The following is a 12,333-nucleotide window of genomic DNA, read 5'->3' as shown; positions in this document are numbered from 1 at the left end:
GATTTCTGAGGGCATAGAAAGCCAATCCCCTGGGAGCTGGACAACCAGAGAAAGTTTGACCGGTGGGCAGAGGGAGACGGCAGCTCTGACGCATTTCTCTTTCCAGGGTGGTTTACCTGCAAGTCAGCATGAACAGCGGCCTGACATTTGTCAGCAGTTCTGTCAGCATCACCAGCAAACGATGTGTAAGTCTGCTCCAGTCGAACATCCGCTGGAATGGGAAGAAATGTAGGCCCGGCCACTCTGAAGACCAGGAGGGAGGGAGGATAAAACTACAGTATTAACTTCTCATGAGACTCTGTCTCTTGTCCCAGCTTAAGGCCAAGAGTTCTCTTCCTTCCCGGAGGTGAAAAGGCTGGCAAGTGGGTGGAGCTGGGGGTGAGGGTGGGGGCAGGGTGTCCAGGTGTCCCTAGGCCAATGGCCTACCTTAGTGGGCTCTGGAAGCTCTGGTGGTGGATCCAGCATGGCAGACATTCTGGAAGTTTAAGCAAAGAGTTGTCCAGATCCGAGCAAAGTTGTCTGCAAATATATTTGTCATCTTATCCAGCAACTCTAATTCTTTCCTTTTCTTTTGGCAGCATCCTTCTGTTATCTTTCCCCCTCCTTGTCTGGGAATAGCCCCCTTGGCTGTTCTCCTCTGCTGGCCTCGCTCTTGCCCCTGTCACAGTAAGTTCTTTGCTGCTTCGCCGCTGCGCGCTGCTCTCTTCTTGCTTTGGGATCCTTTAGCTCTGCCTTTCCCTGTTGCTTTTCTTGAAGACAGCTCAATGCCTTGACCTTCCGAGACCTGGAAGGGCAATCCAGAACTGGGCCGCAGCTTTCCAGGATCTCAAGTATTGTTTGCTCAGGCCAGCGGCCTTCCTATTGTGCCCTGGGACTTCCTCTTCACCACATCACAGGGGAGTCCTGGTGGAAGCATCTCTGCAATGGCTTGTGGCAATATTGACTTATAGGGTTGGCAGTCCCCAGGTGGGCAAAAAAACGGCATCTCAATAGAATTGCCTCATAGATCACCACGGTGTGTCTGTGTTTTATGTCTTGATCATTTTCACTAACATCATGTCACTCTTAGTAAACCTACATAATCTCTAAACAATATCCTGTAGGCATCCAAATATATCTTATAATAAGGTCTGCTTTCAGTTTCTTGAGTTGTCTTGCTGTGGTGCTCCTGAGTCGCGATGCCATATTTTCCCCCAATACATTGAGCGTATCTGTCAAGTAATATACGTTGTGTAGAGTATAAACTTCTGTACTTTTATGTAAGTCTTTGGAAGCTTTGGCACGATTTTTGGATGTCGGGTATATTTGCTTAAGATGATCCCTTGAATAAGCCTTTGTGCAAAACGCTGAAGTAACCGGCTTGTGTTGGGACCCAGGAGCGCCACCCCAAGACGAGTCAAGAAATGGAAAGTAGACCTTATTATAGAAGAAGAGAAGAGTTTGGATTTATATCCTGCCTTTCTGTCCTGTAAGGAGACACAAAGTGGCTTACAAACAAAAAGTCATTGTTGTCTATGCCAGGGGCCTCCCAACCTATGTGAGCTTGTGGGCAGGTCTGGAACCACAAAAAAGCTGCGACAGGAGGCAGACCACACACAGACGGAGGGAAACCAAGGGCAGAGGAGAAGAGGGGTAATTGAAATAAAAAGAAGAAGAGATCCTTCAGATCTGTCAAAGTTCCCAGTATTCCGTTTATTATTTTATTCTGTGTTAAGCTGAACCGGCAAAGACTCCAATAGATGTTTCAGTACATTTCAGCCTTAATTGAAGAGAAGAAGAGTTTGAATTTATATCCTGCCTTTTTCTCCTGTAAGATGTCTTAAAATGGTTTACAAACTCCTTTTCCCTTCCTCTCCCTTCCTCTCCCCACAACAGACACCTTGTGGAGTCAGTGGGGCTGAGAGAGTTCAGAGAAAGAACTGTGACCCAAGGTCACCCAGCAGGAATGTAGGAGTGAGGAAACAAATCCAATCACCACATAAGACTCTGCCACTCGTGGAGAATTGAACCCAGTTCTCCAGATTAGAGTCCACCTGCTCTTATTCGCTACTTCATACTGGCTCTCTAGAGAGATATTTGTATGCCTGTAGAATATTGTTTAGATATTATGTATGTGTACTAAGAATTAGTGACATGACATTCGTGAAAATTATCAAGAAATAAAACACATATGCATAAAGGTGATTTTTGAGACATTTCTAATCAGGTGCTCTTTTTTTACAACTTCATTATAATTAGCAGCCCGCACATTGTGCTGCTTGGGCAGGGCCTGGAGATCTCTCAGAGTTGCGGCTGACAATCTCCAAGCAGCTGAGATCATTTTCCCCTGCAGAAAATGGCTGCTTTGGAGGGTGGATGCTGTGGAGGGTGGATCCTGATAACCTTCTGAGGCCCCCCTTCTCCCCAAACTCCACCCTCAAATCTCCAGGAATCTTCTCACCCAGAATTGGCTACCCTGTAGTGCTAACTTGGCCATGTCTGTCTTGCTTGCAGTTCAGTGGGACAGTCCTTTTCATCGCCCTCCTAATTCTCTTCCTGCTTCTGGCTGTGGCGTTTCTCTGGTGGTTCTGGCCTCTGTGCTGTACCGTGGTAAGTGGAGATTCTGTTTGGCTGGTGGTGAGGGTTAACCCCCAAGAGGAGGTCTGAACCAGGGTCCAATGTCAGGGCCAAGGAAACTTGTGGCCCTGTCTTTCCAAACAGCAGGTTGCAAGTCATTGCAGAAACAACAATATAAAAAGCCGAAACCCCCTGCCATGGTGCCGCCCCTCAGAGGCGTTCCTCCCATTGGGCAAAGTGGGCAGTTGCCCTGGGCGCAGCCCTATGGGGGGCGCAAAAACTGCAGGTTCGTTTGTGGGATTTTTTGTATTTTCAGCATTTTACCATTTGTGGCCTGCAGAGGGCGCAGTCTTTAGGCTAGCAGCACCAAAATTTCAGGGATGTTTTGGGAGACTCTCCTGATGCTATCACCTAGGTTTGGTTATGTTTGGTCCAGAGAGTCAAAAGTTATGGACTCCCAAAGGGGGTGCCCCATCCCCCATTGTTTCCAATGGGAGCTAGTAGGAGATGAGGCTACACTTTTGAGGGTCCATAACTTTGGACCCCCTGAACCAAACTTCACCAAACCTGGGAGGAATCATCAGGAGAATCTTTTACTGACACCACCCAGGTTTTGTGAAGTTTGGTCCAGAGGATCCAAAGCTATGGACTCCCAAAGGGGGTGCCCCATCATCCATTGTTTCCAATGGGAGCTAACAGAAGATGGGGGCTACACCTTTGAGGGTCCATAACTTTGGACCCCCTGAACCAAACTTCACCAAACCTGGGTGGTATCATTAGGAGAGTTTCGTAAAGATACCCTGAAAGTTTGGTGCTGCTATCTTAACAATTGCACCCCTGACAGCAGGCACCTCTCAAATTTCCCCAGATTTTCCTTTTAAATCCCCCTGCCTTTGACATGAATTTAAAGGGAGAATCTGAGGTGCCCAGTTTAAACATTGAAAGTGATGCTGTTTCAGGGTGGGGGAGAATCAACCCCAAAATAACATCACTTTCAATGTTGTTTAAACTGGGAACCCCAGATTCTCCCTTTAAGGTGGATTTAAAAGGAGAATCTGGGCTCCCTAGTTTAAACACCATTGAAAATTATGCTGTTTGGGGGTGGATTCCAGCATCACTTGTTTAAACTAGGGAGCCCAGATTCTCCTTTGAAACATTGAAAGTGATGCTGTTTCCCCCAATTGGGGGTACTGGATACAACACCATAAAATGTTTTCATAGCAGTAATAAAACATTTTTAAAGCATTTTGAAAATGTTTTCAAAAATTATTTCTGCTGTGTGGCATGGCTTATTGCTGTGTTCAGATTTGTGAGTTGGGGCATGTTCAATAATGACTTTGAAACAACCTGGTGTAAAAATCATTGTTTGGTCACAGTGGGGGAGGGTGGCTGCCCATGGGGGGCGCCAAACTCCAGTTTGCCTAGATACGCCACTGGGCGTAGCTACAAGGGGTGTGTGCGCATTGCATTGGGCACGCACCTGGGGGGGCATCAAACTCAGGTTTTCTGGCTCCAGGGCTCCCAGTTTGCCCTAGATTTACCACTGCGGCCCACTCCCACGGCACTCTCCACGTCCCGGCTTAACACCTCTGCCCGGGGCTTTGGCCTCTTTGTCCCATTGGTGCTACGCCACTGAACAGGTGTTTCCCAATCTAGTTCTGGCCATCTCTTGCCAGTGGACAGAAGGTACCAACAACCCCACAGAAGGGAAAGGGGTGAAGCTGCAAAATTCCTTTGTCTGATTTCTACATGTGAGCCTGCTGTTGGAAACTCGGATGGATCGGCAGCGAGTAACAGTTATATTGAAAACATAGGTCAGCCACCCTTCTACCTCGTGGAACTCATGGCTGACTAGAACAATGTAAATAGAACAATGGTTATTTGAACCTCATAGCTTACCACAATTTAAAACCTCCTGTTAGGACGCTACAGAGAAAGACAATATTGGTCAAATGCAGTCCAAAATAGAAGCCACGGTATTTTATGTCTACACCATTAATTCCTGCCTAACCAGCGGTTGGTGAAGGCAAAGAAATAAGACAGGGTGTTTCTTAATCTGTGGCAATCACAACGTTAGATATAGAAGATGGAGGGGTAAAAAAACCTCAGAAGAGGAGGAGGAGGAGGAGTTTGGATTTATACCCCGCTTTTCTCTCCTTAAGGAGTCTCAAAGTGACTTACAAACTCCTTCCCTTCCTCTCCCCACAACTGACACCCTGTGAGGCAGGTGGGGCTGAGAGAGTTTGGAGAGAACTGGGACTGGCCCGAGGTCCCCCAGCAGGCTTCATGTGTAGGAGTGGGAAACAAATCCAGTTCACCAGATAAGAGTCTGCCATTCATGTGGAGGAGTGAAGAATCAAACCTGGTTCTCCAGATTAGAGTCAGCTGCTCCTAACCAATACACCATGCGGGCAGTCAAGCTGTGGATTAGATTAGCTGTGAATAAACTGGAGGGGAGGGGAGGAAAGACCAACACTGCCAGCTTGATGTTTCAGTTATTTCTAAAATGGCAGGGGATTTGCTCATGGGCTTCTTCATAGGGGCTACATTTGAAATTGCAAAAAGAAGAGAAGAAGAAGCGTTTGGATTTATATCCCCCCTTTCTCTCCTGCAGGAGACTCAAAGGGGCTGACAATCTTCTTGCCCTTCCCCCTCACAACAAACACCCTGTGAGGTGGGTGGGGCTGAGAGAGCTCCGAGAAGCTGTGACTAGCCCAAGGTCACCCAGCTGGCATGTGTGGGAGTGTACAGGCTAATCTGAATTCCCCAGATAAGCCTCCACAGCTCAGGCGGCAGAGCTGGGAATCAAACCTGGTTCCTCCAGATTAGATACACGAGCTCTTAACCTCTTACGCCACTGCTGCTCCCAGAATGTGCTCTGTGCCAGTTTTTCCTTGCATATAAAGAGGCTAAAAATGTAAACAAACGGGTGGCGCCTATAAAGACAGGCCGGGGAAAGCTATCCTAGTCCTTGATCAGCAGAAGGAGGAGTGTTCCAGTTGGTTTCTTTGTAGAGGGTTTGTCTTGTGCCTTTGTGAATCCAGGTTGCCAGTTCCAGGTTGGGAATACCGGGAGATTCTGCGGGTGGATCCTGAGGAGGACAGCAATTTGGGAAGGGGGAGTGGAGGGACTTCAATGGGGGTCCAGTGGCATAGAGTCCCCCAGGCACACTGATCTCTGTCACCTGATTGGTGAGCCCTGGTATAAGACACGACCTGTGAAATCCAAACACCAGGTGTAGAAATTAGACAACAATACAGTAAAAACAAGAAATGCAAAGTCAGCTCTGCGGCCTTCCTCATTGCCAAACACAACTCAGTTGAAGATGCGGGGGGAAGCTGGCAGGAAGTGACAGCCCTGTGTGTCTTTCAGGTCATCAAAGAGCCCCCACCTCCACCACCCCCGGAACCGGTAAGTCTTTTGAGGGGCACCCTGGGGAGGAAAAGGGTTAGTCGAATCCTGACTTGTGGCCAGGGGAAGCCTCTTCCATCTTGATAGAAAACTCCATTTTCTTACTACCTTTCTACTTGCTCAACTGTCTCTCTAGCCCTTTCCTCACGGGCCAATTAAACCAGGATAAACCTGATTAAAAAAACAGGGTTGGGGGAACTTCGCATGGATCTCAATCCTAACGTGGATCCACTTTGCATTTTCCTCCCCAATCTGGGTTTTTTGACAGTCACTTGATGTGCGATTCTTCATTTTAATGTGGCTGAGAGCCACTGCCGAGTGTACTGCCGCAGCTGTGAGCCTCATTAAAACAGAGAATCGCATATAACGTGATTCTTGAAAACCCCTTCTCTGGCTCCATCTGTGGACCCATGCAGGGGAAACGGGAAACAGGCAGGGGGGAAAAGGCAGGCGGGGGGGGGGTGCCTTCGTGCAAAGGTGCGCGCCCTGGCCAACGTGCTGGTTGTGCATGGGACAGTCAGCCGTGCGAAGGGGCTGGGGCGAGGGCAGGTTCATATAACCCACCTTTCCCCTGCTTTTATTGGCCTGTGTGGAAAGGGCCTCTTCCTTCCTTCCTTCCTTCCTTCCTTCCTTCCTTCCTTCCTTCCTTCCTTCCTTCCTTCCTTCCTTCCTTCCTTCCTTCCTTCCTTCCTTCCTTCCTTCCTTCCTTCCTTCCTTCCTTCCTTCCTTCCTTCCTTCCTTCCTTCCTTCCTTCCTTCCTTCCTTCCTTCCCTCCTTCCCTCCTGCCCGCCTGCCCGCCTGCCCGCCTGCCTGCCTGCCTTCTCCACTTTGCTCTCTCATGGGGACCCAAAGCAGCACCTTCTCCTTTGTTTCCTTTTAGTCTCTTAAAATATGTCAACAGAAAGACCTAGGCGACATGTCCAGAACCACGTCATGCAGCTCAGCCCAAATTTTGTCAAATCTAACCAAAGTGGCCACCAGATTGCTTAGCTGGTATGCATACAGTATGCCCCAGCAATTCCCAATGAGAGGATAGCATGTTTGCTTTTGCAGATGAGTGCCCCCACAATGCAGAGCTAACATGATGAAAGGTGGAAACACCTGCAGAGATCAAGAGTGTGACTGCACGCATTCTGGGTGGCTTCCTGCGCAGCTTTTAGAAGCCTGCGGTTAAACAGGGAAAAATGTCACTGCTTGACTAAAGGATTCTCGATGAGCGGAAGGGTTTGGCTCTTCCGTTATTGGGATGCACCCGTTAAGGTGCACAGAATATTTACGGAGCACCATCAAAATCAAGAGACAATTGATGCAGTGGGAGAATTAATTTTAATTCACCCCTGATAAAATGTTCAAAATGTGTGATTCTGCATAATGAACTCGCTGACTGCACCAGTTGTCCCTTGTTCTTTGATCCGTGCTCGGCAACTCCTTTTCTATGCTGCATCATAAGATGTTCTGTGCAGTCCTTCAAGGAACCTGGTTGTGGGAGGGATTTGTGGGCTACACGAAGGGGTGGCCAACCTATGGTGCCCCAGATGTTCACAGACTACAATTCCCATGCTGACAGGGGCTGATGGGAATTGTAGTCCATGAACATCTGGAGCACCATAGGTTGGCCACCCCTCGGCTACAGTATAACATCACAGCCTTAGAGGACGGAGTGAGCCACGGAAGAGTCTGCTGCGAAGCCCTTCTGTGCTCCGTCTGACGAGGCAAGAGGCGCTCAGAGGTGGTTTGCCGTGGCTTGCCTCTGCGTAGCCACCCTGGACTTTATTTGGTGGTCTCCCACCCAAATACTAACCCTGCTTAGCACCAGTATCTGATGATATTGGGTTAGCCTGTGCAATTCAGGTCAGGGCATGAAGCAAATAGATAGCATATAAAAATGATTTAATTTGAGCACTGATTGTTTTGCATTCTACTAATGCAACCAGACATCTGGCGGTATAAAGTACAGTGCATCTCTATTTTGCCCCTTGGCAGCTAGAGGGAATAGTGTTGCTTTATGTACATTTGACCACAGAGACGTAGCCTTTGCTCATGAGACGTGCAGCTGGGCGAACAAGAGGCTTCTGTTTGCTGTTAGGTGAGGGATGCCAAAAGGCAAAGCCAAGCAGAAAGATCTCGGGCGTCTGTTTCTTGACCCAGCCCCAAACTGTAGAAGTCACCTCTTGCTCTCCCTCTTACCCCACATCTGCCACACAGGAGTCGGATGATGAAGATGGGTTGCCAAAGAAAAAATGGCCAACTGTGGATGCATCTTATTATGGAGGGAGAGGCGTCGGGGGCATCAAGAGAATGGAGGTCAGTCGTCATATATGAGTCTTTACCTTTACGCTTTAGGATGTTCGCTCTCGTGCCCCTTCCAGGTGCATTTGGGGCCACCCAAAAGATTGCTGGTTCAACTCCAGTCAGGGACAAGTTGTTTTAACAAAATACACAGCAATACAGGGAGATTTAAGTATCATTTCCCCCAGCCTTCATTCAGTAGTGCCTGTATGGCATGGTTGATTGAGTGTTCACCTGCTGCCCAAAAGGCTGTTGGTTCAAGTCCAGCTGGGGACAACTTGTTTTAATGAAATGGGGAAGTGTATGCTTTTGTCTACCTTGCATTCACTGTCTTAAATGATTACAGATGAAGGCACGTGGAAACGGGGCTTTGATCTAAACACCCGTCCCTATGCAGTTCTTCTGCGTATGCTCGTGGAAACGGGGCTGAGACGTGAATCCGTCCATTCGAAGATAAAAAAAAATTCCCGCCCCAGCACAACGCAGCAGCCAATCAGGATAGCCCCTGAGCGGAACGCGTGTTTGATCCACCGGCAGTGGGGAATCCTGCGTGGCTGCCGTGTTTCCAGGAACAGGGAGGTAGAAGCTGCCGTGGGGAGCATGAATCCGTGCTCCCGATTCTTTTCAAACAGGTTTGAATCGGGTTCCATTTTTGAAGTGGGAAATCGGCCTCTGAGAGCTAATTTGTCTGGTGGGAATTCACTGCCTCGGAGTGTGGTGGAGTCTCCTTCTTTGGAGTTTTTTAACAGAGGCTGGATGAACATGGTTTGTGGGTTTATATAAGCAGTTAGCAGCCGTATTTTCAGTAGCCAGGGCAGTTTAGGAAGACTGAGGATTACTCACATGAGGCTGCTCTGTTGGGTAGATGGAAGCTGACTGATGTGTCTACATGTGGTTAGGTAAGATGGGGGGACAGAGGATCCACAGAGGAAGGGGCCAAACTGGAGAAGCCCAAAAACGCCGTCATCAAGTTGCCGGAACAAGAATTTGAGCCATGGGAGCCCAAGCCAAGGAGACCGCATGTGCCGAAGCTGCCCTCCCAGAGAAGATGGTACACCCCCATTAAGGTAACGTCTGTGCTTGGCAATATGGAGGGGAAAGGGAGACGTCCATTTCAGAGGCTGGTGAGCAGGTGGCGGCATGCAAAAGGCTGTGCCCAGGGGGGACTTCGAAGCACAACGTGTGTGCGTGTGTGTGTGTCTGTGTGTTCCATTGTTCTGAATTTATTAATGAATTCAAGTTCAACAATCTGACCTTGCAATCTCCCCCTGAAGCTTTTCTGTTTGTGAATGAACTCAACTTTAGCAATTTTGTCTTGTAATCAACCCATGGAGCTTCTCTATTTGAAGATTGCCACTCTTAGATCTTTGCTTGATTTTTAAATATATATATATATCTTTTCTAAGTGCCAGAGAATGGTAAGGCAGAGCTGATAACTTCTAGATCATTGATAGGTAGAAGAGGAAAAGGGGCAAAACTGAAGCCATCTTGGCCTGCCCTTCCCCTTACTTGGGGTCCTCTGGCTGAATCAGCAAGTTGGTGTTCCCACTAGGCCTGCTAGCTTCTTGTGTCCTTTCAGCAAGGGTCATCACAGAATTGCTTCTTTACTGTACTAAGTCGCTCTGGAATTCATTCGGCTGATCTTGAGCTGTTTTGATGTACACAATATTTTTTGTGGTATCTGATTGGTACCAAATCTGCACTCCCAAGGATTGTAGTCAACTTGCATTCTTGAAAGCAGTTTTCGGGTTCCCTCGGCCATTTGAAGATGTGAATAGGTTGTCATAGTATCGACACTCTTTGGTCACGCATGATCTTCTGACTGAAGATGACCACACTGGCCAGTAATGTAGCATAGCACCCACACACGCACAATGGTAAGTCCTGTCAAAAACCGCCACATCTATGAAGATTTTGCAAGTATTTGTCACAACTCAGTTATAAAAGGGTTAACTGTATGTAAATGAGTCGCTGAAGTCACTGTTCATGACCTGATCTGTTCATTAGCTGTTGGTCAGTCAGATAATCATTGCTTACATGTTATTGAGCACGTACATCGGAAGTTATGAAGTTAACTCTGCTTCTTTGTTGGAGCAGACGTGACACCCGCAGCACCACCATGAGCATGAGCATGAGACAGCAGATAGGTAGCAAGATGTCACCAAACATACAGTCATGTAGATGTGTAACAGGAAACGAAGGATTTCTTATTTTATCTCCATGTAACCCTCCCTTACGGCTAGTAAACTCATTTGTAAAAAGCAACTGAGAATCTCTTCTTTTCTAATCTGCATAGAGAATTCAGCCCCGTGTTACAGAGGTGGGATCCAGCAGGTTCTCTCAGGTTCCCGAGAGTAGGTTACTAATTATTTGTGTGTGCCGAGAGGGGGTTACTAATTGGTGATTTTGCCACGTGATTTTTGCCTTAGTTATGCCCCTCCTCTCAGCAGTAGCGCGCAGAACTTGAAGCAGTCTAGCAGGAGGTGCACTGGCATGCGTGGCAGCCTGCGCCTGCGTGCATTCGTTTCCCGTCCAAGGACCGGCACAGGGGCTGTGTCCTTGCCACAGCCCCGCCCAGGAATGCCATGCCCCCAGAATGCCCAGCCACACCCCCGTCGTGCCCTGCCCAGCCCCACTGGCGCTACGCCACAGTTTGAATCCCACCACCATGGGAACCTGTTACTAAAATTTTTGGATCCCACCACTGCCCGTGTATGTTGCCTCCATCTTGGATGTTTGGTTCCTGTCAAATGTTTTTGTCGTTTCAGGGCAAGCTGGATGCCTTGTGGGCCCTTGTTCGGCGGGGTTACGATCACGTCTCTCTCATGAGGCCCCAGCCTGGGGATACGGTAAGACCTCATGTAGCTTCTTCCTCCTGGCAATTCCAGGTCAAAAGCCAGACATTCTTTTGCTTTGGCTCCCCTGGTCTGTGCTGCCGGTCTCTACTGAATCTGAGGGTCTGCTTTGGATGTCCTATGAGTTGGGGACTCAGGGAAACCATGTTCGGTATCTTTTTTAAATTTAACCTCTTTATTAGATACAAAGTAAAAACAAAATCCTCAATTACATGTCCACCAACACACGCTGGCCATTTAAGGTCTACAGTTGTACATTTTTATTCTTCAATAACATTCTCTCCCAACCTCTGCCTGAAACCAGATTGCTCAGTAAACATTTCAGGAATCACTGAGAAGTAGTTGCCTGAAAGAAAATGAGGGGGGAAAAGGAAAGGAAAGAAAACAATCGCACTGAAATACAAAGCACAGGAAACACAAGAAACAGACTTACATTGAAGTTCGGTATCTTTAATGCACATTTCAATAATTTTGTTATTGAAAAAGACAGATAATAAAATATGGAAATCTCGAAATACATAAACTAATAATTTGGTCTTACAACAAACAAAGAAACACATTGCTTTTATCTGTGGAAAGGTGTACATTATTTGGTATTATTCCTTAGAAAGGATTTCCATTTTGAGTACTAAATGAACTGGTGGTTAGGGGAGAGGGGCCAGAAGAAAGAAACAAACATGCAAGGCTTCTGGGAGAAGGCTCAGATCTTATGAGACTGCTTGAGTTGTTGTTGGGAAGAGGGGAAAGACAACTTCTTGCAGTTAATTTTCAAAGTCCCCCTCTTGGGTAGAGCATTGGCTGTGCATGGTCTGGCTTTGCTACTTCTGTGGTGAAGAAAACTCTCGTGGAGAAAGCTACTTTTTATTAGAGTCAGTGGCTCATTCTGCACATGCAGAATAATGCACTTTCAAACTGCTTTCAATGCTCTTTGGCTCATTCCGCACATGCAGAATAATGCACTTTCAAACTGCTTTCAGTGCTCTTTGAAGCTGTGGAGAACAGCAAAATCCACTTGCAAATAGTTGTGAAAGTGGTTTGAAAACGCATTATTTTGCATGTGCGGAGGGGGCCTTTGAAGCTGTGTGGAATGGCAAAATCCACTTGCAAACAGTTGTGAAAGTGGTTTGAAAACACATTATTTTGCATGTGCGGAAGGGGCCAGTGATTTGTGATAGTCATTTGTATACTTTGAATAAGTCTACAACATCTACTAGATAGTAGA

The 12,333-nt window shown here is 47.4% G+C and overlaps 1 protein-coding gene across 1 annotated transcript in view; it reads left to right on the top strand.

Annotated features, from left to right (window-relative positions):
* Positions 1-12,333, top strand: part of ANTXRL (ANTXR like) — a 61,092-nt gene that overhangs the window by 28,763 nt on the left and 19,996 nt on the right. Inside the window, exons 12-17 of the mRNA XM_048504850.1 lie at positions 107-185; positions 2,494-2,589; positions 5,929-5,967; positions 8,173-8,271; positions 9,156-9,323; positions 11,025-11,105. Coding sequence (XP_048360807.1) covers positions 107-185; positions 2,494-2,589; positions 5,929-5,967; positions 8,173-8,271; positions 9,156-9,323; positions 11,025-11,105 — 562 coding nt within the window. The remainder of the gene's footprint in view (positions 1-106; positions 186-2,493; positions 2,590-5,928; positions 5,968-8,172; positions 8,272-9,155; positions 9,324-11,024; positions 11,106-12,333) is intronic.

This window comes from Sphaerodactylus townsendi, linkage group LG08 (assembly GCF_021028975.2).
Source record: "Sphaerodactylus townsendi isolate TG3544 linkage group LG08, MPM_Stown_v2.3, whole genome shotgun sequence".
Taxonomy (NCBI): domain Eukaryota; kingdom Metazoa; phylum Chordata; class Lepidosauria; order Squamata; family Sphaerodactylidae; genus Sphaerodactylus; species Sphaerodactylus townsendi.
The sequence above is the reverse complement of the archived record's forward strand: the minus strand, read 5'-3'. Positions and strand labels throughout refer to the sequence as shown.